Below are 26,273 nucleotides of genomic sequence, written 5' to 3' on the forward strand. Positions count from 1 at the left end.
TCTGAGTAGAATCGCCACTCGTTCAGCGACGATACCAGGCACCAATACCATCGCACCGAGAGACACCCACACCGAGGCAAACGGGCGGCTGTATCTGTGTGTTGGTGCCGAGTGTTGGCCTCTCATTCGCCGGATAAAGTCGCGAGAGAGCGAGAAAGAGCAGCACGTGCAGTGGAGATTTCTCTAGTTTTTTTTTCCCCCCCCCCCCCTTTTATCGGTGGGAGCTGCTCGAAAGAGCTTCTCCTCCCACTCTCCGCCCGCTGAGCAGTTGTTGTTTATGGCTGCGTGGGCTTCTAATTGCTCAAAACTCTATGCCAATGGGGGCACTCGGCTGCATTTGGCGCTTTTGGGTCGCCAGTTGCGAGTTGAGCTCCGAATAGGCACCTCCCACTTCCACCGACTGGCGTTATATAACACCGAATGCGAAGATAAGCCAACGGAATCGGAATCCGGGCGGGTGTCTTTTCCACTGCCTTGCAGAAGGCAAGGGCAAATAGAAGCTGGCTAAATCCTTTGGCAAGGTGGTCGGCTTTTGGGTCACTTTCCGCATCCTTCGAGAAATATATGTCACTTGATAGGGGGTTATCTTACAGCTTTTCATTGACTTTTAAAGTGGCGGCAAATTAAGATACTAATTTAAATTAAGCACATTTATCATTAGATAAAAAATCTTTGTAATCAAAGTAATCTTTGTTCAGCAAACGAATGATTGATTGTATTTTAGGAACTATACTTTTACCAACTTATAGGATAAGATAAGCTCACCGAACCATTTTCGTATTTAAAAACTTATAACTACCAGATAGAAGAACATTTTAAATAGATACTTAGATAACTTATTAAATAACTTATATCAAAACTATATCAGTGTTATAGTTCAAAGCTCAAACGTTCTCTAAATCAAAAATGTATATACAAAAGATACTTCTTGCTTGTAAGACTTCATTGTTAATTTACATTTTTTATTTAATTAAACCAAAAAACAGATATATAAAGTACCTTTGATAGGTATTTATTTTGTTTAGAGTTTAATTTGTACCCATGGAGTTATTTTTGTGCAACATGCCTATAGGCCAACTAGCATTATAAGAAAATCGAAGTAGACTGATTTGGAGCCGCATTGAAGGTCCGGATAAAATCACCGGATAAACTCTCTCACCTACGCCACACACACGTATCGCACTCACACAGTTACAGTTTCGCTCTCTCTCTGCTCCCGCGAGAAACGAAATGCCGGCAAAACAACTTCACAGATACGATATCTGAACTTGAAATGCCGATGCACGAGAGAGAGAGCGCGCTCTCATCGCTCACTGTGTTTGCAATTGTATGTGTGTGTGTGGCGCAGCTGCCGAGATGTCAGTGTATCTGTGTGCGCCTCCATCCAGGTGTGTGCGTGTGTATGTGTGTGTTTACAAAACAAAACTGAATTGAGAAAAAACCAAAAAAAAAAGAAACAAAGCAAAAGCATGCCAAGGCAGCAACAACACAATTTGTGAATGAACGAATAGTGGCGCACTCACACACACACGCACACAGATACTCAACCCACACCACTATCTCTAAGTGTGTGTGTGATTGTGGGCAGGGAAAATAAACGCGTTTACGCGATTCGTACAAAATTCGTGGGTCTTTCGAAAAAGAGAAGCACTGCAAAGAGCCAAAAGTGAACGTAGGTGTTTGGCTATAAGTTATATGCCACATGCTTATGGGTGTTATACATATATATGCACATATGTATGCATATGTCATATGCAGATGTATCTGTGAGTTATTAAAATGAGACGGCGACAAAAGCAGCGAAACCAAAATGGTGTAGGCCAAGTGACGGAGATCGGCGATCGGCGATCGGAGATCGGGGAGATATATCCACACCGATAGCGAAGGTGCTTTTTCATGGGGTATTGGAGGGGCAAAAGGGAGAATGGGAAGTCAGCAGCCAACACAATCCGCAGATTGACACCGCTGATTTTTTGATTAAGTCGTTCGTCGAGCTGGCGACATTTTTTATACACCCGGTATTTGGTGGCCAACAGGGCGTATTATTTTTCAAACTGCTGTAAGCTGTTCGTAGATGAAATATTATATGTTTGGATTAGCCCCTATTAACAAATAGGTATAATAAAATTATTGTGCTAGAGTTACCTATCCACAAGCACATATAAAATGTCTTATATTTAGCTTAAAATGCTAATGAAATGGCTAGTCTTTGATGAGTAGTCTAGTCTTAATCAGTATTTTAATGAGACAATGACAATGGCCGAGCTTTCTTGGCAAAACTGTTGCAGGTATATTTTTAGTATCTGTATTTGTATTTAATTAACTTAATTATGTAATGTAAGTAAGCTTTGTGAAAACTCTAAAATATATTTTTTATATTGGAAAAGGATCCGTGGCATTGGGAAGTTTTAGTACTAATACGTTCGATGTTTTTCTCTCTATACATTTTTAGCTAGCGGATACTTTTAAGTCGAGTTAATAAACACCTATTGCTTTGTCTGTACTGTGAGTACGCTAAGTACACTTCAGTGTCGCATATGCCTACGCCCGAAAACGCAATTAAAGTGTATAGAAACCCCTGAAAACGGCAATCAAAGTAAAAGTTCTCGGCACAGATCTGTTTTTTTCGCATTCAATGCGATTTGAGTGCAGCTGCAAGGGAATTTCGCAGCGAGATGCCTTCCCCTTTTGTGCTGGAAATCTTCCCACGGTTTGGCCCAGTCACCGTCGTTATTTTCGCCCTCTCAGAATTCAGCCTCCTTATTGTTGTCCTTGCGCCACCCCAGCAGCACCGCCGCCACCACCAACCCACCACCGCCGACCCACCCGATCGCAACCCACCACCACCACCACCATCGCCATCCAAGTCCATCCGGGATCTCAGATCCCGTTGTGCAACCCCCGTAACTTTTTGGCGGGAAATCTCCGTCGAACGTCTTAGTGCACAAAAGGCGGCCTAGTCAAGATCTCGGCGAGAATCTGGAATTTTGTGGCCTGCGGCAAGGGAAACACCGCCGAACGGGAGTCCTCCACTGCATCCAGCCAAAGGAGCGAGAACCACCCCGCCGGAAGGCGGAAGTTCTCCTTGGACTCCTGCTGCTCCTTTTTGCTTTCCAACGTGAGTCGGCGTTTTATTTGGCTTTAATTGGAAAAGATCGCGATGGGAGGGCGCATCAGGGGAATAGCAGGATTTGACAATTTTAAATTTTATAAAGAAAAAGGCAGTGAAAAGCTGTATCATGAAATACTTGATTTTAGCAGAGGCTTGGTATTAAACGTATATTTCTATACGTATATTACCAAAGCTATTCACTTCCTGTTTTTCTTGGTAATGTCATTTATAATCAAAAAATTATCTTTAGACATGTTGATATCTAGAGAAATGAAATCTATACTTATTATTTCTTATATATTTTTTCCCTGTGCAATCCAGTATGATCGTCTTTGCCTTTCCCATTCATTAGAAGCACCGAAACACAATTTTCAATTAAGCACGCAAAAACGCCAACATCCCGAGCAGAGCGACCAATGTCAGTCGCAATTTGCATTTGCAGCAGCAACTTGCGGTGCAGCAACTACGCAGCAGCAGCAACATCATTGTCGCAACTGCAGCAACACAAGTGCAACACCTGGCGGCGCAATAACCATAAAAGCGAATGACATCTCAGCACCTTGAGGTGACGCCAACGGCAGGAGATCAGAGGAGATCGGAGGAGATCTGAAAATAAAGCCCAGATCATGCCAGATATTTTAGTTGGGCGTTATTCTGGGGGTCAGACGGAGATGTCGCCGCTTATGCGCCAATTAAAAATCTAATTTGCATGCGAATGCGCGGTTTCTCACCTCTGAGATTCCCAATGATAAGCGGGCTCAGGAAAATTTCGTGTGGAAGTCAGGAGAGTGTCATGATTTAGACCGAACAGCTGTTTGGATTTTAATCTGGGAAACATATTATATTTCTGCCAAGAAACGGAACAAAACAGTTACCAGAAAATATAATTAACTACCATTTTAGCAATACAAAGTTATTTATATTAATAAAATATCAAACAATTTTTTGAAGCTTGGCAAAACGAATGGTTGTACCTTCACTTTGCGCTTGAAATCTTATTGGTTCCAGGGGTTTTGAAATTCCTAGAATTACTTAAATCAAAGAAATGAATTAATGACCTTTCCCCAGTTAAAAGTGAAACAAATCTTCTTAAATCATACGTATTTATTTAATATTATTGTTTTACTCGAAGGGAATCCCCCTACTTTTGTCCCCGAAATACTAAGCTTTCTGGGAAAGTTTCTTTGGCTCACATGGAGTGATTGATGATGCCACTGATGATGGCAAATTAAACTCAATCAAACGATTATGGATTCAGTGGATGATTTACTATTTATTGTGGCTTCATTAAAGCTCAGATATCCTATCAAAAATCAATAAAATAGTTTCTTAGCCGCAAACCAAATTAAGCTCAAAAGCATTTCAATCTTTTCGCAACTTCCGCCCCTCTCTATAAGCATTTTTTGCGATCTATCATAACCTGTCCAGTCTGTTCGGCTTTTTTAAGCAATTAAGCCTGTCTTGCTGCCCATTTTTCTAAGCCCTCTTTTTTTTTTTGGCACAACTTGGAGATCTTATCACGGCACTTTGCACTTCCTCCAACACACGAGTGCCTATTGTTGTAGTTGTTTTGGATGTTTTTAGGTTTTTTTTGGTTTTGCGTTTTGCTACCAACATGAGCTTAAATCACGCGCACGCCCCGAAATCTTGGCGAAGATCTCGCTTGGAAGACAAATTCCGAATGATTTACCTACAGCGATGAGACGAGTTAACCTTTACTTTTCTGATGAGGTGAGGGAAGTTGGCGGCTTGCGGGTGCGTCTCCATTTCATTCACAAAACTTTTTGTCTTAATGAAAATCTCTTGAGTCTTGACGTCTTGAGACTGGAGTCTGTGGAAGTGGAAGTGGGAAGGTCGCTGGGATAGGTCTTAAAAAAAGAAGTTTAAACAAAGTTTAACGACATGACTGGAAGGCGTACACAGAAGCCAATTCTGTGTTCTTGGATCATAAGCCCTTGGTATTGCTTGCCTGAGTTTGTTTAATTGATTTTGTTGTTTGTTGGGCACAGATAAATGTTTAGTGGAGTCATTAAATCAAAGTGATTCCACCAGTGTTGCCTTTTCCTTTGCTAGAAGACCAGGTTACACGATGCAAAAATCTTGACAATGTTGGAAAAAAAGGTTTATTTATTTAGTTCTTATATTTTCCACAAAATATCGAAACCTTGAGAATTTGGTAAATTTGCATAAATTTTAAATCAATTTGTATTCAGGGTTGAAATAATCTTTAAGCCCTTTAGCCTTTTTATTGTTTAACCCCTTTTTACTCTTTGAACCCCATATTTCAAGGGTAAAATAGTATTTTCTTTTAAAAATATATTGAAAAAAGGCAATTACATATTTTGAACATTCTGAAATGGGTTATATTCTTGAATATTAATTTTTGTCCCAAAGAGATCTTCCATAATTTGCATTTGATATTTCGATTATATACATATAGTGGGAATCAGTTCAAAATACGTTTTGATACATTTATGAAATGTTTTCTCTTCTCTAGTTTTTGATGTTTATTAATATGTCAGTGCGTGTCAGTACTCGAGTTTTTCTTTTGCGTGTACTTCAAATAAGTTTTTCCCAATCGATGGCAGCATTTTCTCACGTCGCTTAAATGGCTTAATAACCCAATCCGAATGCAACATTTTGTGGCCGAGCTTTAAGTTGTTGGTAATCGCTGGACTCCCCTTAGCGGCCGTGTTTGCCCCCTCTTTGGTACAGAAACTCGCTTCCGGTCTGCGGTCCTCCAATCATCAATGAATGAGTGAATGAATGAGTGAATGGGGCTATCGTGTGGTTTGTGTGTTAGAAATGCCATAAAAAATGCAACAGCGGCATAAAATTGATTTGATTGCCAAGAAGATGATCAAGCAGAAGCAGGAGCCTAACAATCTGGTAGGGGCATCTCCGAAGAGCCGGATCCGGAGGAGAATCCTACACCCGCCTCAGAGTCTAACTGATTTTGCCCATGGCTAGCCAGTCAGGTTGCAGATCGTAAAACCCCGGACCCCAAGTCAAAGTCCCAGATGTAGGCCGAACCACTTTGATGAGCTTGGATTTGAGTTGAGTGGAGTGGAGTGGCTTCCTCAGATCGAAACTGGCAATGAGATAGAGTCGAAGAAAGAGACAGGGATTCCGTCTTCGACTGAGCTCGGCACATTTAGAGATTAACTGGTTTTATTGCCCGATTGGCTATAATATCTTTTATTTACGAGTCTCGGGCTAATTTGAATTTTCAACGTTTTCTTTTTGGGCACTTTGCCTTTTGGCGCGCTCTCTTATTTCTATGGTTTCCCACACTTTTACAGGTGAATGGGGGCCGGGGCCCAAGTATTTTGTGAAAGATTTTTTGATCGCATGATTGTTATATTTTATTGATCGGCTTTATACATATATTGAAACGCTTCAGTTTTGTGGGCCGTCGTGTGTGTTTTTTGTGTGCGCCCCTTGGCCAGCTTCTTGTGTATGTTAATCGTTTATGCGTTCGAAGGTCCATCCATTTCTTTGCTCTCCCATCGCATTTAATAGTTTAATTTTTATTTGAATGAACAGTTAATTTTATGCCAAGTGGCAAATGGTAGCCAACAGTATGCTCCTGCTTGTGGGAGTCTTAAGAGCGTGTGTAATCCCCTGTCTCTTTTTCTATTTTTGGGCTCCCAAAATAAACATAATTTATGCTGAGAGCTGCCAAACGAAAGACTTAGGCAGCGAACTTGAACTGAAGTTTATGCATTGATGATGACGTATCAGTGTTTATGCCAAGATTAAGTTAGTTTCATAGATAGGCCAAAATGGAAGGGATAGGTATCTATTCTCCTCGCCTTTCGATACAATGGAAATTAGTTCCGCTCACTCGCAAGCTCATCAACGTGGAAGTCCCGAGCCAGCTGGCAAGCTTTTTTTTTTCATTTCCATTTCTGATTCCCAAACTGCGCAACAGCAACGACTGGAAGAGATTGTTAAATTGTTCATTAGCAGGCGCAGCTGCGTTGTCTGTCTTCCCTCCTTCTAGTTTTTTGTGTCCTTTGCACAGCGAAAATCCCAAGGGAATAGAAAGAGGGAGGAAGATGGGTTCTTTTGCGTTCGATTTGGGTGGTATGGGGTGGAAGGCAGTCAAAGACGCAGCCGGTCCTTGGTCTTTTTGTGTCCTAGTGCCGCCTCACGGGGTGGCGTTGGCGAGCCACAGGATAGGTCCTTGAAACGGGATCTCTGACAGCCCCTTAAGTGCGCAATAAGCAATTTCCACGAAGGGTGGTGGTCGGTCGCCCGAGCGGCCTATAAATCTTGCCACACCTTTTCCCACTCGCAACTCGTTTTCCCTAAATGGGCAGCTGCCTGTTTGGCTGATCCTCTGCGACGGGGCTTTCGCACCGTGACAGATTGATAAATATTTTCAAGATTTTCTTCAGATGAGCGGCGTTTTCCTCGGGAAAAGAGGGAGTCTTTGGGATAAACACCCGCCCCAGCTGATGAGATCACCGTGCACTGTAGAAATTGCTTCTGCTTTAAAAATTCAAAAACAATTAAATAAACTGACATTTTTATATTTTTGCTGCAACAAATTATTTTCTTAACTACTTTACTTTTAAGTTTATGGCAAAAACAGAATGTATTATTGGGCTAAATAATTAGAGCACTGAAAACTGTGACTTTTCGATTATAATTGAATTAAATCGAGGTTATCATAAGTCGCAATGCTAAACAAGTACAATAACAACTTTTTCCACCGTGCCAAACCGCTCAGCGTATATATTTATGTCATTAAATTTAAGCATTTTCGTTTAGGCCATTCAGCTGGCCAACCTGTGATTAAGTTGGGCCCTGACTTCGCTTGGCTCGCTGTCTGTATTCTGTATTCCTCCTCCTCCCTTCCCTGCTCTCTTTTGGCCAATTGCATGTCCCGGCTAATAGTTGCAAGCTCCGCCACAAGAAATTCATATGAAATTATAAACGTTTTAGTTTTATTGTGCGTTTCGAGTCGACTCGGACTGGCCATTTGAGTTTGAGCCAAGTTGAGTTGAAATTGTAGAATGGTGGCGGAGGCGGTGGCGGTGGCGGAGGTGGAGTCCCCATAGCAGTGATAAATGTTTCCTACGCCAAGGTATTTCACCCGCGGCATTCACAACGGCAGGAAAAAATCATACAAATGCAAATTTAATTGTAGTTCGCCGCATCCCAGTGGCACATAAACGCACAAATATCTCTCGGGGATTCAGTCTGGCTGGCTGCAAATGAATGCTTTCAACGTGGCACGCAATTTAAGTGGGCGGGGGGCCCGAGGGCATGGTCCGGAGTCAGGGGCAACATGCACATATATCGTACACATATGTGCCAAAAACCGAAACTCAAACGAATTCATTTGAATTTCTTTAAATGTTGGCTTTGCGGCGATGTCTCTGTTTATCATTTGCCTAACGGTTTGCCAAATCAACTTTCTGCAACTCCACCTACTGATCTTTTTACCTTTCTTCCGAAACTTTTTCAGCGTCTAGTCGTTGGTCGATTAGTTTCCTTTTTTTAATAATCTCTGCAGGACCATGAGTGTTTAATGGGTACTCAAGTTTTTATGGGTTAGTTGAGCATATTTTTACCATCAAAAAGCACTAAATAAAATTTGATTTCAATATTAGAAAGGCACATCAACTTTGCACATGTCATAATAAAATTACAACGAATTATATAACTTTCTTTTAAATTTACGATTAATTGGTACTCAATTCTCGATTTTTCTCCCGGCGTCTCCCACATGTTACGTGAAATTAGAACACTTGTTCCTTTCATAGCTCCTCGTAATTGCATTTACAATTAAAACCAAAATTACCTTCGCAGCTGTTTGCTACAATTCCAACACCTTTTCCTTTTCCAACCGCAAAAAGGATCAGATGCGATCCTTTCGTCAATTTGGTTTCCGTGTGGCTCGTGTGTTTCCCTGTCAGCTGTTCGTTCTCAGATTTTCCTCGGCTCGACTTCTGTTCCGGCGGCTTCTTCAACTTCTTCAGCTTCTGCAGCATTATTCGCCCTCTGCGCGCCAACAACTTCTTAAGTCGGATCCTGATCCCACCAGCAGCTGGCCTGGAATTCTTCTGCCGCTCCTGCTGGCCGAACAAAGGATACCCTGCGGGGTCGCAGGACTCGCTTGTTTGTCAAGAGGTCAATAATCTCAGATGGGGTGACTGCTGATTTCGGCTAGAGGAAGGCGGAGTACATGCAGAAATCTTAGCTAAATCTTATCTGGAATTTCGCTAGAGAGGCATTTGCAGAATAAAAAGCAAGTAAGTTATGGCGATATGCTTTCACAATTGGGTTAGCAATGGCTTTTAGTATACCTACCATAATTTCTATCATTTTACTTGGCTGATATGGTTTGCTATCCTCGTCGTCGTGCATTGAATCCTAAGATTGTTCACCTCTTAATAGCGATATTCCTTTGTGACCATGCACAATTGTATCTTGCATATCCCCGATTCGATCGCCCCTTCCGTGGGTCTCGCCCCGATGTCATTAGCGCTGAATACAAATATGCAACATTTATCGATCAAGGATGTGATGCGGGTGATCCCCCTCCTCCTTCCTATCCGCTACTTGCAAGGGATGTGTCCTGGGCGAAAACTGAGGAAATCACAGACAAAGTGTAGGTAGAAATCTAGGTAGCCCCGCCAAAGGTAGGAAATTAGATGTTATTGTATAAGGACACACCGGGCCGTAGATAATAACAATAATGAACAGGAGTAGCGCGCGCCAATGGATCTGGGAACAGCTGATGTGCCCGAGGGAAACCCTGGATGGATCATCTGAGTGAGTGGATTCAGGTGCGGGGGAGTTGGAACTTCGTCTCAGTTCCTTTTTTCTTCCTGCTTTCTCTGGGTTTTTTTCGCTCTGTTGCCCTGCAGCACGTGACTGCCTTTGGCGCCCTTTTTTGTGCTGCTCCTGACAAATTATGCATTTGAAAGAGTTGTGCTGAAAGAGGAGATCGATCGGGTATTGGGTTTCGAAATCTGTTATACTTTGTGGCGCCCACACCGGAAGCAGAGTGGAACCTCCTTGCGGGGCTTCGCAGGAAAGGAAACCCGTCGATATCTGCATGCAAAGCCTTGCAACATCGGCAACATGATCAGAGCAATTTTGGCGGAAGGGGGTTGTCAGATTGCCGGCTATCGGCTATATTCAGCCAGGCCCAAAGACGGTTATAATTGGCCCAAGGCAGCAACAATTTATCAACGCCGATTGCCATTTGTGTTGACAACTAACATTGTGGCCACTGTGGACACTGTGGACACTGTGGACACTGTGGATCAGGAAAGGAATGGGGCACGAGTACTAGTATGTAGTACTCCCTGGCTTCTCGCAATCTGTAGTTGGCATGAAGCGTGTTGATTTCGCACTTTACAGCTTGTAAAACCAGCAAAGGCAGTGGCTACTAGCCACATACTAGACACGCTATGAAATTATTTATTTAATAATCGGACGGCGAGTCGTGGAGAATGGAAATGGTCAGCAATTGTCGTTAGTTGCTACTCTATGTTGCAGCCGCTAATTGTGCACGAAAACGCTGCAACATCACAGAATTTATTACGTTTCAATTATGTACATGGGCAAATACGTTGCCACTGCCAATTGGCAACGCATAAATCTCGAAAGGAGTCACTCTCTCCCTCGCTGTAAACTTGGTCCGCCTGTCAAATTAGCACGCCAGCAACTTGGCCATTAGCAATTGCCAACTCGTTGGCCTGGCAGCTCTGATCTGGCTAATCAGCTGCCCGCTCCAAAAACGCTTACACACTGTTGTGGCTCTTCGTTGCCTGTTTTCTGGTTGCCACCGCAGACACACGTTGCAGTTGCCAATTGCAACATTGTGGAATGTGGCAGCTCCGATACATCCAAGTGGTCTAATTAGTTCTTATCAGCTTCTAATATTATCCAAATGCATCTGCCTTTGTATTATCTACTTATTGTTGCATGGAAATAGAACGATAAGGATATTTCCGTGTTAAGCTGCATTGACAGCACTTGCAACTGCCAATTAACATTGCAGCACTTGTCAGCAACCTCTAAATGATCTATACTACTGGTATACTAAAGTAGAACTCATCTTCCAAGCGATTTTCCTGGGAGTCCAAATTAAGTTGAACAAATGGAGGGTTGCTTTCGGGTTGCGTATTTCATATTCAGCCAGCAGCGGCAACTTAAGCTGCCCCACCGGCAACATGCAACTTGTGTGGTCTGCTGCTGCTCCTGCGGCTTTTGCTGTTGTTGCTGTTGCTGGTGCTGCCCCTTGCAGTTGCAACTTTTGTCGTTGTCCGTGCATAAATCGTGTGAAATATCGCATTTCGCGCATTTTCGCTTCGTGTTAACGAGTGTCACATACGCACACATGAAAAACAATCGCCTGCAACAAGCATTTATTTGTCTTTTTGCTGGCGAGTGTTGTTGCTGCATTTGCCGCTGCAGTTGTTGTTGTTGTTGTTGTTGCTGCTGTTGCTGTTGCTACTTGGTCTGGCAAGTGCTTGTTGCTGTTGTCGCTGGGTTTGCTCTGGGCATTTGCATATTGACAGCGTAGTGTGATAATGCTGTTGACATTGATATAGCTTCAAAAGTCTGGCTGCAGACTGTGGGACAGTCTATGTTGCTGCTGCTGCCCCGACTATTGTTGCTAGTTGCTGGTTGCTGCTGCTGCAGCTGATGCTGATGCTGTTGCTGCTGCTGCTGCAACGCCCACCAAACAATTGACAGTCAACAACATGCCGGCGAGGCAGGCGAAAAAACTTACAGAAATAATGCTAAAACGAGCGCAGAATCTGATAAAGTTGCGGCTGTTGCGCATGCGCATGTTGCACGCCTACAAAATCATGTTGCACGTCAGTTGAGCGGGCTTTTTGCCCTCAAAATATTTGTGAGGCCAACTGTGTCTGAGTGTCTGTGTGTGTGAGCGTGTGTGCTGCGCTCATTTACATTCTGCAATGAGTTTTGCCAAGTACTTGGGCTCTTACTCCGTTCAAGGCCGCCTTTTCGATCCGCTTGTGTGGCATCCGGCTGGTCTGGCCTGGTCCATAAGCTATATGCTATATCCTCTACGCTGACAGACGGCAGCCGAGAAGGCGGAGTCCAGCGAGATCGGATTTCTAGTGCTATGAGGCTGTACTACTATACTACTGCTGGGCGGCAATTGATTCTTAAAAAACGTTGACAACTTACATGTTGCAGCAACATGCTGCCGCCGCGTTGACAAATTGGCCGCATGTAGATGCAACATTGCAGCGGAAATTGGAAATTACTGAAAGGAATACTCTCGAAAAGCAGAGCATACGCCCACCAAAAAATTACGGCTGGCGGGTAATCCCCGCAAAATGGAAGATTGCAGCAACAAAGCCGAACACCCAACTAATAATCGCATAATACACGTACCAGGCTAATGATTAACCTGCATCATTATCGCTCCAAGATCTCAGATGCTTCTCTTGTGTTTTTTTTTGTTTTTTGTGTTTTGGTTTTTTTGCCCATCGAAAATTAGCTGCCGTATCTGCAGAAGCGCTTCCGAGTGGAGTTTGGGCTCTTGGCTGGGCTGCGTCCAGGGGCAGGACAACAAAGCATCCTGCACTTTTACTCGCCCCATTCAAGCCAAACCAGGAGGATGATGGCCCCGAGGCAGAGACCTGCAATCTGGCTTTATTTTATGCGCGGAGCGCGCTTAAAAATGCAGTCAACGTCGCTCTGGATGGGGCAGACAGGAACCTGCCGCTTAGGCGAATGCCTCACGGGCCCCAAAAAGGCAAACGGCCCGACAACAACAGCATCAGCAGCAGCAGCACAGCAGCAACATCTACTGCGGCAGCAACAAATGGCATTAAAGAAAGAAAAAAAAAAACATCACTGCGGGGCGAGGGAAAATTCACTGCATCCTCCCACTTTTTGCTGGTACGCGAATGTTGCCTCTAGATGGGCCTATTATGTGGCTGTTGCTGCTGCTGCTGCTGCTGCTGCTCTCGATGTTGCTGCTGTTCGCCAATCATTAAATGCGTTTTTCAAACCGCCTGTTGATTTGGGTTTTTTACGTTTTATGCGGGAGTTGCCGCTGCTGCCGCTGCGATTTATGATTTATGAACCAGCAAATGAGTTTGCGAAAGGAGAACAGGCAACACGAACAGACCGCGAATGTATATCAAATAAGTATACACCCACACTTCCGGCTGTAAATTGAATTGGGGGCGTGGCCGGTGGAATGTTGCACCCCATGTTGCCAGTGGGGCATTTGGATAATTATGCGCATGTTGCACGCTGTCCGGCCGATAGTTTTGGTTTGGCTAACATAAAGTGCCAGTGCCAAGAGAACGACAGCGACGACAACGACAAATCGTTGAAAGTTACAGTTTAAGTTGCTGCCAATCACCGCAACAGCAATAGCAACAGCGGCAGCAACAGCAGCAACAGCAGCAACAGCAGCAACAGCAACTGCAGCTGCAGCAGCGGTGGATAATCAGAATTCCAGCATTTTCACCTGTTGCTAAAGCTTGTGCAGCCTGACATATGCCGCACATGCCGCGCTGCCATTTGTCTGCACTTTAATGATGCGCCACATCTAACTGCAACTGCAACTGCAACATCAACATCAACGGCAGCAGCAGCCACATCAACCATCTACAGTCTGCACGCAGAAAAAATCAAACAGCAACTTAGTTTTCGTTAAATATGACAAAAAACAAAAACTTTTCTGCTAACCTAAAATTTTTTGAATTTCTAGAACATCACACATCAAAAAAATTACAAAAAAAAATAAATTTCTAAATTTGAATACAGTTCTTTAGAGAACTGTGCCAGAAACATTTAGAGGTATGCCACTTCAAAATCCGATTAGGATAAGTTGAGTTATGGAGTTTAGAACTTCAGCCTTAGGACATATCTTAATTTTTTGAATTTCTAGAACATCACACATCAAAAAAATTACAAAAAAACTGAAAAAAATTAAATTCTTAGTAGCAGTTTCTTAGATAATTTCGCCAGAAACATTTTGAGGTATGCCACTTCAAAATCCGATTAAGATAAGTTGAGTTATGGAGTTTAGAACTTCAGCCTTAGGACATATCTTAATTTTTTGAATTTCTAGAACATCACACATCAAAAAAATTACAAAAAAACTGAAAAAAATTTTTTTTCTAAATTTGAATGCAGTTTCTTAGATAATTTCGCCAGAAACATTTTGAGGTATGCCACTTCAAAATCCGATTAAGATAAGTTGAGTTATGGAGTTTAGAACTTCAGCCTTAGGACATATCTTAATTTTTTGAATTTCTAGAACATCACACATCAAAAAAATTACAAAAAAACTAAAAAAAAATAAATTTCTAAATTTGAATGCAGTTTCTTAGATAATTTCGCCAGAAACATTTTGAGGTATGCCACTTCAAAATCCGATTAAGATAAGTTGAGTTATGGAGTTTAGAACTTCAGCCTTGGGACATATCTTAATTTTTTGAATTTCTAGAACATCACACATCAAAAAAATTACAAAAAAACTGAAAAAAATTAAATTTCTAAATTTGAATGCAGTTTCTTAGATAATTTCGCCAGAAACATTTTGAGGTATGCCACTTCAAAATCCGATTAAGATAAGTTGAGTTATGGAGTTTAGAACTTCAGCCTTAGGACATATCTTAATTTTTTGAATTTCTAGAACCACACATCAAAAAAATTACAAAAAAACTGAAAAAAATTAAATTTCTAAATTTGAATGCAGTTTCTTAGATAATTTCGCCAGAAACATTTTGAGGTATGCCACTTCAAAATCCGATTAAGATAAGTTGAGTTATGGAGTTTAGAACTTCAGCCTAAGGACATATCTTAATTTTTTGAATTTCTAGAACATCACACATCAAAAAAATTACAAAAAAACTAAAAAAAATTAAATTTCTAAATTTGAATGCAGTTTCTTAGATAATTTCGCCAGAAACATTTTGAGGTATGCCACTTTTAAGATAAGTTGAGTTATGGAGTTTAGAACTTCAGCCCTGGGACATTTTTTAATTTTTTTGAATTTCCACATCAAAAAAATGTAAAAAAAACTAAAAAAAAAAAAAGAATATATATACTTTATGTAGTTGAAAACGCTTCCTTTTGCCTGTTAAATACTTTTCAACGAATCTGGTATACCCTTTTACTCTACAAGTAACGTGTATAAACTTTCGAATATATATAAATACATAAAAAAAGCATTCGAAGTATTTTAGTTCTTGCTAGACATTTTTGAAATGCTTTAATTTTGAAATTTATAGCTGACAAGGGCATGCTAATACTCGTCTGATGCAAATTAAAAGAGCCCTTAAAGGGCAGGAAATGTACAACTTTGTACCATTTAGCAGCTCTTTTGACCGCGATTTAAATCGGTATGCCCCAAATACATTGCTTTCCAGGACTGCAACAATGTATATGCGAAGCTCGAATTCGTTCATGAATTTAATTTGTTGCATTCAAAGCCGTTCCATGCCTTTGCTTCAGTTGTTAATCAATGCGAACTTCTTTTATTCATGGAAGGAATTAGCGATGCAGCGGAGCGGCTGTAGGTAATGCATTTGAATTGCACTCCGTCAAAATGGGCCATACGTATTGTGTACATGTATCTAATAAATAGGTGCCCAATCTAGAACCAGTGAGAGTTTCAAACAAAGAGCAACATGCCATCCAATAGCGAAGACATCACCGGAGTGTTGTACGAAACAGATGTCCAGACGGTAGGCGGTGGATTGTCCAGGGATCTGGGCAGGCTGAAGGCCACCGATGGCACGAAAATGGAGTTGGTTTGGTTAAATATTGTGCTGTTCGTGATCCTTCACATATCTTCTCTATATGGATTATGGCTACTATTCACGGCGTCCACGTGGACAACGTTTCTGCTCTTTATACCAGCCGTGGCGGTGACAACTTTGGGAATATCGGCCGGTGCCCACCGCTTGTGGGCCCATCGCACCTTCAAGGCGAATACACCGCTGAAGCTGATCTTGTTGTTCCTGAACACTTTTGCCTTCCAGGATGCGGTCTACTACTGGGCGCGGGATCATCGTGTGCACCACAAGTATACGGAAACGGATGCGGATCCATACAATTCCAATCGCGGTTGGTTCTTTGCCCACATGGGATGGTTGTGCTGCCGAAAGCATCCGGCGGTTGTGGAGAAGGGCAAGCAAATAGATCTATCTGATCTGGAGGCCGATCCACTGGTCATGTTCCAGAAGAAGTACTACCTGCTCCTGATGCCAGTCATTTGCTTTTTCCTGCCCACCGTTGTGCCCATGTTCCTGTGGGGCGAGTCCTTCAACGTGTCCTGGCACGTGATGGCCCTTCTTCGGTGGTGCATCAGTCTGCATTTCGTCTGGTTGGTCAATAGCTCTGCCCACATGCACGGCATGCGACCCTACGATAAGAACATATGTCCTGTGAATCTGAGCTTTCTCATATTTTTCCGTTTTGGTGAGGGATACCACAACTACCACCATGTCTTTCCCTGGGACTACAAGAGTGCTGAGCTGGGCAAGTATTCGCAGGATGTGACCACCAAGTTCATCGAATTCATGGCCTACTTGGGTTGGGCCTACGATCTAAAGAGTGTCTCCCTCGATTTGGTCAAGCAGCGAGCCCAGCGCACTGGCGATGGATCACATCCTGTTTGGGGATGGGGCGACAAGGATCAACTAAAGGAGGACGTGGGCGTGACCACACGTAGCCACCAGCGAAGCGGATAGTATTCCACAGGCTAGCCAAGGCATTGTCTTGACACAAATATTTACCGAAATATGTAACTAAGATAACATTATTGTACAGCTTGAAGACTAGTCTAACTTAAATGAAACGAAGACTACTATACTACTACTAGTAGTATATATTCAGTATACTACTGAACACACAGTATCGGAAGATACTATTTATGATATAGAAAAATAGCGAAAGAAAAGTAAAATAAACAAATCTGCTTAGTTGACTTCTGGCCCCACGGGAATGCCAACTTTTCTCCTGGAGGACGGGACATTTGCATTTTCGATTCGGCACTGCAAAGATTGGAGGAGGTGGTGGCTCACAGCGGGCCCCAGTTGGCCCCACACAATGCTAATGGGATTGAGAGGTGGGCAGACTTAACTAGAAACTGTAGATTGTCCGACCCAAGGCCGGTTGAATTTATGGCCAGGTGCCAATTGAGGTGGAGGGGCCATTGAAAAATGCCCCGTACTGGCCACACTAATTAGTTTGCCCAAGACCCCGGGGCGAGTGCATAATTTAGGTAGCGAATTCCTTGGCCAGGCCCAAAACGCCCACACATCGCAGGAGGAACTGGATCTTTCCTGGAAAGCATATCCGCTTAGGGCCATGCTAATACCTTCACCCTTCCTGGAAGCCGGCATCCACCACATCCCAGAGATCGTAACCCGAGGTGAATCTGCTGTGATCCGCATTTGCATAATTGCAGACCAAAGTCGGCGCTGACTTTCCGTCTGATTAATAATAATAATAACTCCCTCTAAAGTGATTTCATTTTCCTGAAATGGGGAATAAGAAGAGGAGTCCCTTAGACCAGAAGCTGCCCTTCCACCAGAGACTTCTGGGCGGTGTCCAAAACAGTTTCGGGTAAGTCAGCTCGGGAACAAGTGATTGTGTTTCGTAATGGGAAATCTTTTATAGATCACCGCTGGCCAATGAAGCTCGTTTGTCCTCGAAAAATGTTAATGGAATGTCGTAAGTAGATCTCTTAGCAAGTACCTTATACCCTAAGAGTTTTTTTACAGCGACTTGGAAGCCTTCATCAATGTCCTAAAATGTGGGTTTGGTACTGGTTGCTTGGCCATGCCATACGCATTTCTGAATTCGGGTTGGTTAGTTGGTCTCTTTGGCACTTTTGCACTGAGCTTCTTTATGCTCTATGCCATGCATGTACTGGTTAAGTCCCCACCCTCATTTCTTGGTATCTTCTTATAAAAAAGTTATCCTTACAGCTTCATCATATCAATAATTTGGGTACCCAACATAAAATGCCAATGATCAGTTATCGAAAAGCAGTGGAACTGGCTATCATGAAAGGACCACGAAAGTTTCATTTCCTGAGCAAGCCTTTTGGGTCGGTGAAGACTAGTTTTTATATTATATGTTTTCTAAACTTTATCCTTAAGGTATTTAGTGGATGTATTGCTATGTGCCTATCATTTCGGCGTGGATTGTGTCTACGTGGTTTTCATAGCCAAGAGTTTGAAGCATCTGGGGGATATGTATTTATGGGCCTGGGATGGCAGGCTTTACATGGCCTTGATCGCTTCGCCACTGATTCTTACGTTTTTAATTCGGGATCTCAAAAGTCTTGTGCCGTTTGCAATAATATCTAATATTCTGCTAATAACAGGTGGGTTTTAGCCGTTATGCTCTAGTTACCTATCAAACTTATTTTACTGACACTGTAGGATATTGCGTGATTTTGAACTACCTATTCCGTGATCTTCCCGAGCTTGAACCACTTAATGCCGTTCAGCCGCTGAGAAACTTTCCAATATTTTTTGGCACTGTACTCTTTTCCATTGAATCTGTTGGAGTGGTGGGTTTGCTACTTTTAAGATCTCCCTTGCTCGTTGGAAATATCATTCTCTGCAGATCCTTTCCCTCGGTCGAAGTATGCGAACACCGGAAAACTTGTTGGGAACCTGTGGAATCCTGAATCAGGGTATGATCGTGGTAATTAGCTTCTATGCGATCTTTGGCTTCTTTGGATATTGGCGATATGGCCAAAATACGGCCAACTCCATTCTGCAGAATTTGCCCCAAAACGAATTGTGGGTATTTATCATTTCCGATATCGTAAGTCAATGAACTAGAATGCCATCTCTTTTCTGCAAGACTTCCACAATTGGTGACTGGTATGTTTGCCCTGGCAATATTCTTCAGTTATTCCCTGCAAGGATACGTCACTGTGAACATTATCTGGCGGAATTACTTAGAACCGGAATTGGAGGACAGATACTCACGGGCGGTGGAGATCCTGTTGAGAATTGCGTTGGTAATCGCCTCCGTGCTGGTGGCCATCCAGTATCCGGACTTTGGCCTGTTGCTATCCTTCGTGGGATCCTTTTGCTTGGCCCAACTGGGTCTGATCCTGCCGGGAATCGTGGACATCTGTCTGCGGTATGAGGCGGACTACGGCCCTGGAAGGATCTTTCTCATCCGATCCATAATATTTATTTGTATGGGCTTGGTTGGCGGAATGGCCGGTACAGTGGTAACCCTACGAACCCTCTACGCTCGCTATCCGGTTGTAAGGCAAAAGTTCTAGACGCTGTACATTTCCAGATAAAAGTTATACTTATCTTTTAGTGCAGTTGAAAAAATGTATGTATAAATTTATAATTTTTGGATAATTAAAATTTGTCAAAGCTCTTAAATTCTCTAGAGGTATGTACATATAAAACGCGTTACTGAATATTCAGCAACTAGTTATTTTTATTTTTGTTAATTTCAAGTCACTTTGTTTAGAACGTCATATCTTTACGATATACACACAGTATTAACTTTGAATTCATATCTACAAAATAGACAAAACATTTGAACATGGCCGACAAAGGGTAACGATTAATGAAGACTTTTGACCACTGATTAAAGAACTCCTTCCACAGTGGATTTGATCCTTACGAGAATCGAAATGTGGCGCAGCCCATATCGTAAGTCCCTAACAACCTAACTGAATATCATTTGTTGCTCATTTCTGATATCTTTCTGCAGTGACTTTGGGGCATTTTTTTCACTTCTCAAATGCGTCGTGGGTACCGGAGTCTTGGCCATTCCATTGTCCTTTAATTATGCTGGCATGATCAATGGCGTTGTGCTGCTAGTCTTGGTATGCTTTATGCTCATCCACGGAATGCAGATGCTGGTGAGTTTAGGAGGTTCTTTCGCTTGAAACAAGTTATATTTTTGGTGTTTTCATGCTTGAAGATTATTTGCATGGTGGAGTGCTCTCGTCGCATGCAAATTGGCTATGCCACATTTCCAGTCGCAATGGAATACTCATTTAACCAGGGACCCAAGTTCTTTAGGTACATTGCAAAGGCCGGAGGATATATAGTCGATGGAGTCTTGGCATTCTCGCAATTCGGAGTCTGTGTCGTGTACAATGTCTTTGTGGCCGCAACCTTCAAGCAACTGATCGATTTTTACTGGGGAGAAGCAGACTTGAGAATGTATATAGCCCTGGTCGCAGTCTGCCTAATACCAACGTTCCAGATACGCAAACTGAAGTACCTAGTACCTTTCAACATCTTGGCCTCCATTCTCATCTATATTGGGTTCATCATGCTGATGTACTATCTGTTCGTCGATTTGCCACCATTATCGGAACGCAACATCGTCTTTGGTCACATCGAAAAGTTGCCATTATTTTTTGGTATAGCACTTTTCTCCATAACATCGGTGGGCGTGGTGAGTTCTCTAAACTATTCCCGAGGCTTGACAATTCTTACCACAAGTGTAAATGTAAACGCTTTTCCAGATGCTGGCCATAGAAGCAGAGATGGCCAAGCCGCGCCACTACATCGGTTGGTTTGGTGTTCTCGATAGGGCCATTTTGTTGGTTATAATTTCGTATGTAAGTTTTGGTATCATGGGCTACTGGCGCTATGGAGACGAACTTCATGGCAGTATTTCGCTCAACATTCCCACAGACGAAGTGTAAGTTAAGCCCTACTTGAATAGCAATCTATATCTATATCTTTCTATGAGTTCTATCGATATCGTTCGCACTGCCACCAGCTGAGTAGCGGGTATCTGATAGTCGAGGAACTCTCTTGTTTTTAATAGTTACAATGCTGTGTAACCCGCAGACTTTCGCAAGTTGCCAAAACGTTCATTGCCATGGCCATATTCTTTACCTATCCATTGGCCGGCTTCGTGATCATTGACATTATAATGAACCACTTTTGGAATAAAAGCGGAGAGCTCAAAAACCCGGGTTTGAAGGAGGGTATGGTTCGGCTATGTACTCTGATTCTTGTTGGCATAACCGGGATTATTGCCCCGAATCTGGGTCCTCTGCTGTCGCTGGTTGGAGCTCTTACCATATCGCTGTTGAACCTGGTATTTCCCGCTCTCATTGAGATCTGTCTGTATTATCCGCCGGAATATAACTATGGCAAGCTGAAATGGAAGCTCGTGAAGGATATATTTTATGTGATCGTTGGCATTCTCATCTTGGTGCAAGGCACCATCTTCTCCATCAAGGACATGATTTCGGAGTGGGGTGGTGATGATACCACAACTGCAGGGACTAAAACCACCATGGAGGCCACCACCATGGCTGCTGTCAAAACCACCGTTTTTAGACCCGCTGCTCCGGAAGCACCCGGTTATAGATTTTTCTAAGAAAATTACGATCGCAGATGTTTGAAGATCTGCGCACATGTTGAAATATTTGCGATCGTAAATCCAAAATCCGAAGTAGTAAGCACGAAACACCTTCACATTGTGTAATACAATTAGTGTTTATTTGTAAAAACGTTTTCATTTATTCGGCGTATGGTTTCCACAATTGCGATTCAAGTTAATTATCCCATCTAGCTCGGCCTATTAATGCTTGGCCATGGACTTGTGCCCACAGATGCCAGAATCATTAAAGACCTGACTTGGAATTCTCGGCGTGGCATGTTAAAGCCACCTCTTCGGGCAGCAGGCGCCATTCCCCAAAGGTCAGGCCCACCGCCCACTGATTTAACCCCCGCCTGAGGCCGGGCAGAAGCCATTATCGATGGTGATGACGATATGGCATTGGCAGTGCGGGTAATTCCCTCATTAGCTGTGGGAGTTTGGCGGCTGCAGCCTGGCATGCGGCATGCGGCATGTGGCAAGTGTGCAGTGTGCAGTCAGCGGCAGCAGCCAGCAACCTGCAACATGCAACACACGACGCCGGACAACCTGTTCCAGCTGCAGCACACGTCTTCTCCGATGCCGGCCACTCGTCAGCCCACTTAACGATGTGCTCCGGAATTTATGCCGATATGGTAATGCATCCACGCTGCGACTGCGACTGCGACTGCGACTGGGACTGGCACTGGGACTCTGAATCTCGAGACTGCCTCCTTATGCCATTGATGGACTGCAGTTGAGCATTTGGATTGCGTAATTTATTGTTTTGGGGCCGTTTCGGCCCGATAAACTGGTGTTTTGCTGTTGGCAGCCGCGTCCCGTTGCCACTTCGATTTCCAAACCAAAAACGGTCAACGGGTCCGCTCGTCATTTGTGTGGCATTTTTTGCCAACGCCTCCTGGCTCACCGACCAGCCGACCAGCCAGCCGGATTGGCGGCAATCTCACTTTCCGCCGGGGGATTGCCTTGCTCTGGCCATTTAAGGATCTAATTAGCTACGCAGTCGGCATGCAAAGCAACGATGATGATGATGATGATATCTAAGGCGGTCTTCCAAGGAAATCCCCAACGAGCCACACGTGTGCTGGCAGTTTCAAAAGTTCCTATTTTTATTTTTAAAGCCCATCGAATCCCTCCCAGCGAGGAGGTCACAGGGTTAAGCAGTTGCCCCAAAGAGTTCTGCGTATACGCAACCTAGCGTCTCTGTGATTGCAGCCAAAGTGCAACAAATCATTTCCCATAGCCAGTTTGCGGCAAAAAACAAAAAAATACAACAACAAAAAAAAATCGAAAAGAAATCCAAATAATAGCTTGGAGTATAGAAGAGAGATCTTCGAGGCAGCCAATTTGTGTTCCGTTGCTTTGCCGTTTGTATAAATCAATTGGCAATGAGGCAAGTACTGGGATGATGCTCCTCGGGACTCGCGACTGCCCGCTGTGCGTTGTCTATCCTATAAATTGCACCCCCATCCCCAGACCAAGTCCATCGAGTCCAAGTCTTCCTCCAACTCCAACTCCGACTCCAACTCGAACTCCATCCCCATCCCCATCTCCTTCTGCTCTTCCGCCTCTAATGCGTTATGTGTGTTTGGACTATGATTTTTTCACTTGTTCGCGGTGCGTGCAATGGGCCTGTGATTGGTCTATAAATTACTGGGTTTATTGCGTTGCAAGGTCCACGCCCCCGCCCCCGCATGACACTGATCGATTACCCCGAAATAAAAATAAGAGAGCCCTTATCGTTGGCTCGCAAATATTTGCCCATCGAAACGCCCGTTTCCTTTCGGATATCTCGAGGCGAGCGAATGATGTATTTGGTATTTGCCTGACGACTTTACTTTCGATTTCAATTTCATTTTCATTTTCGGTTACCGGATCGACGGCCACTTCGATTTGTGGTAAAGTATTTGCACAACTTCGAGGGTCACTGTCGAGGGATCATGGCAGATAAAGAATGTACAAGTTTGTGACACATCACTAAAAAGTTTCCAACATTTTCCTCTTGTTAAGCATTTCCCAAAAAATGTCTAAAAAGTTGTATAGAATTAATAGCACATCAAAGGCTTCCTTTCTAAAATCGCAATCATGACTAGGTTACCGAGTTAACTAACCGTTTATTGGCAATCTTTAACAGGACTGCTCTGACCCAAAAATCTATGCCAAAATACAGTACAACTGCAACATGTAGTGTTGCAGCAGCAGCAGCAGCAAGTGGCAGCAAGAGCGGCAGTCGCATTAATATTAATTAAATAAACGTTAATTCAGCGCATTAATGCGTAATAAATAATGCTCTTTTGAGCTGAAATTAATGCATAAAACGCTACTTATCGCCGCCGCCACGCACTTATCTGTGTCAACACAGAGTGCCACAAGATGTGGCAAGGGGCGCGGGGCAACTGACCAGGGGCCAGGGGCGGGGATTGGGGGAGTGCGGCAGGACCGGGGGCGGGGGTGAGGGTGAGCAGTGCTGCAGCAGCGGCCATCGCGCCTGACAAACATATTGTCAATAGCCTACAGATCCGCATGCACACGAAGAAATAAGGAGTGGCAAAAGCAGCCAAATTAATAAAATACAAAGAAGAAAAAATTATAAAAAGAAAATATAATGAAAAATTTAATTTCTGTTATAACATCGATTTTAGAAATATTAAATATGAAATTAATCTTTTTGATTTCCAAATTTTTTCTGTGACACTGACAGTTGAAATTTCGCTGCAATATGGTGTGAAATATTTATGTTGCTTTTGAAAAGCAAACCAAGTACTATGCATTTTTCCCAGTGCTGTTGGCTTGCCCACAGCGATGGAGTCGGATCGAAGTTGCAGTTGGAATCGACGATGTCGTTGGCGCGTTGCAATTACATGTCTGTGACAAGAATTTTAAATGAAAATCGCTGCGTAGTGCGCTGGACAAATGATTCAAACTTTCGCGTTACGTGTGGAAAATGTTGAAAACTGAGCCGTGGCCACAGACCGAGCTGCGATCTCAATGGAGGCGCCACATGCCAGGATTGGAGCTTTGCTTTTTTGTCCGCTTTGCATGCCCAATGGCAAAAGGAGTCGCCAATGGAGCGGAGTCGACTCGCTGGCGACGCATGAAATTAGAAAGGCATTATTGCAAATCTCTCGCTTTATTTATCAGCAATTTGTCAGCAAGTGTGCCGCGGCTCAGATTAAAGTGCCAGCCGCCATCTGTCCGCCGATTCCGTCCACAACTTTCTAATGCAATTCACCTGATCACCTGATCACCTGACACACGCACAAATCGCCGCAGGACTGGCCAGGTGGAGAAGGTCCGGTCGAGTCCCGATCCCAATGGGGTCAAGTGCGTCCGCAAGTGAACTCCACTATCGGTCACCGCCAGTCCAAGAGGAGCCAACCAAGGATAGCATTTAAATGTAATCCTTCTTTATATGAGGATGAAGCAACATCATTTCGAGATAATGAATCAGTTGATTTATCATTATTGTTCTGAAAATATTGATTTCGTAAAAACATGTTGTATTAATCCAAGAACAACCGAATGAAGTATGCACATAGGCAGGTTCCACTGCCCAGCACAAGTGCTGTTTCTCCGCATTAGATGCAGTGCCTCCAGTTCCTCGATCCCAGCCACATAACTCAGCCGAGCTCTCGAAGCGCCCTTCGCGCAGTTAACAAATAACATCAACTTATTAAATAAAGTTTCAATTCGGCTTCGGCGAGAGGAGCCGCAGCTACCGTGCTGGGTTCGCCCAAGGAGCAACGGAGCATGGACCGAGGGCAGCCAGGGATCCGCAATAAATCATCACATCGGCGGGAATGGGGGGCACAGTGGCCATGGGTAACAGACGGTAACTGCGGCCAAGTTATGTGGCTTCATTGTGGACAGAATGAGCGCTTTTAAGCAGACAATTGCAGCCTGGGGCGCAGCCACAACAGGTAGGAAAACCAGCAGAGTGGCATGTTCCCGGTGATAGGGGATGTGGCAGTGGCGGGGGCCATTCAGCGGGTGCAGGGGGGCAAAACACTCTCGCCGGCGCACAGAGCCTCCCACTACCCCTTGCTATTGTGGCAACTCCCGTCCCGTCCCGTCTCCGTTCCCGTTCCCGTCTTCGTCCCGCTCCTCATCCCGCCTTAGCCACTACACATTTTCGTAGGCCGCACTGCGGGCATAAATCATTCGTGCCTCTCGAGCTGAGGCTGCTCCTGCTCCTATACACTCAGCCAAATGAACCAGCACTAAGTAAGTATAATAAACACATATATGTGTTCTCTCCATATATGTGTATAGCGCATATCTGCAAAGGCTTCTTCCTCAGTGAATATGGATTCAATTTCTTATTTGAATAAGTCTGTCGTACAAATGGGTATTATGAATTTACGGTGTACAAAGCCCCACTCCGCCCCACCTCAATCGAAATCACCCAAAGCCACCGACTTGCAATATGAGTTAATTTTTGCAGGCCGAGCTCAGTAAGGAGTTTTGCGTATTTGTCAACTGCAAATTACAGCGTTTTTATGCCTATTTCCCACACAAAAAGGCTCCTTGGCCTGCCATCTATCGTTGCATGTGGGTGGATGTTTTGCAAATTTATGGCTCGCTGGCATTATAAATTTTCTATTAACCCAGGAACCAAGGAACCAAGGAACCCAGCAACAGGAACCCAGGAATAACCCAAGCCATGTAACTCACCAGCGGGCCACTCGATTCGTGAGCACAGATTTGCATTGAATACCGGCGGGCAGCGGTGGAAAGTGCGTTGATGGGGCATTATCTGTGTAAGGCCTTAATTTTATTTCTGTTGCCAAAAATG

The 26,273-nt window shown here is 43.6% G+C and overlaps 3 protein-coding genes across 3 annotated transcripts; all 3 read left to right on the forward strand.

The window, feature by feature from the left end:
- The first annotated feature begins 15,763 nt into the window (after positions 1 to 15,763).
- Positions 15,764 to 16,833, forward strand: LOC6543788 (acyl-CoA Delta(11) desaturase). Its single transcript, XM_001972286.2, has one exon. It carries the CDS (start codon positions 15,769 to 15,771, stop codon positions 16,831 to 16,833), a length of 1,065 nt encoding a protein of 354 aa, XP_001972322.1. The 5' UTR covers positions 15,764 to 15,768.
- Positions 16,834 to 17,627: 794 nt separating this feature from the next.
- Positions 17,628 to 19,397, forward strand: LOC6543789 (proton-coupled amino acid transporter-like protein CG1139). The gene is made up of 8 exons (XM_001972287.3): positions 17,628 to 17,710; positions 17,765 to 17,818; positions 17,869 to 18,019; positions 18,076 to 18,197; positions 18,250 to 18,476; positions 18,535 to 18,665; positions 18,722 to 18,900; positions 18,965 to 19,397. The coding sequence occupies exons 1-8, from the start codon at positions 17,628 to 17,630 to the stop codon at positions 19,395 to 19,397; spliced, it is 1,380 nt and encodes a 459-aa protein (XP_001972323.2).
- Positions 19,398 to 19,615: 218 nt separating this feature from the next.
- LOC6543790 (glutamate transporter polyphemus) lies at positions 19,616 to 21,566 on the forward strand. Its single transcript, XM_001972288.2, has 6 exons — positions 19,616 to 19,686; positions 19,738 to 19,782; positions 19,844 to 19,994; positions 20,057 to 20,539; positions 20,610 to 20,788; positions 20,941 to 21,566. The coding sequence occupies exons 1-6, from the start codon at positions 19,673 to 19,675 to the stop codon at positions 21,476 to 21,478; spliced, it is 1,410 nt and encodes a 469-aa protein (XP_001972324.1). The 5' UTR covers positions 19,616 to 19,672; the 3' UTR covers positions 21,479 to 21,566.
- Positions 21,567 to 26,273: the final 4,707 nt, after the last annotated feature.

Source organism: Drosophila erecta, unplaced genomic scaffold (genome assembly GCF_003286155.1).
Source record: "Drosophila erecta strain 14021-0224.00,06,07 unplaced genomic scaffold, DereRS2 tig00000021-arrow-pilon, whole genome shotgun sequence".
Classification (NCBI taxonomy): domain Eukaryota; kingdom Metazoa; phylum Arthropoda; class Insecta; order Diptera; family Drosophilidae; genus Drosophila; species Drosophila erecta.

Coding starts and splice junctions, on each gene's coding strand:
- LOC6543788 (XM_001972286.2), top strand. CDS start 15,769: ATGCCATCCAATAGCGAAGACATCACCGGAGTGTTGTACGAAACAGAT.
- LOC6543789 (XM_001972287.3), top strand. CDS start 17,628: ATGGGGAATAAGAAGAGGAGTCCCTTAGACCAGAAGCTGCCCTTCCAC. Junction 18,198..18,249: donor TTCCTGAGCAAGCCTTTTGG/GTCGGTGAAGAC, acceptor TTTATCCTTAAG/GTATTTAGTGGATGTATTGC. Junction 18,477..18,534: donor TAATATTCTGCTAATAACAG/GTGGGTTTTAGC, acceptor CTGACACTGTAG/GATATTGCGTGATTTTGAAC.
- LOC6543790 (XM_001972288.2), top strand. Junction 19,783..19,843: donor AATGTGGCGCAGCCCATATC/GTAAGTCCCTAA, acceptor ATCTTTCTGCAG/TGACTTTGGGGCATTTTTTT. Junction 20,789..20,940: donor AACATTCCCACAGACGAAGT/GTAAGTTAAGCC, acceptor TGTAACCCGCAG/ACTTTCGCAAGTTGCCAAAA.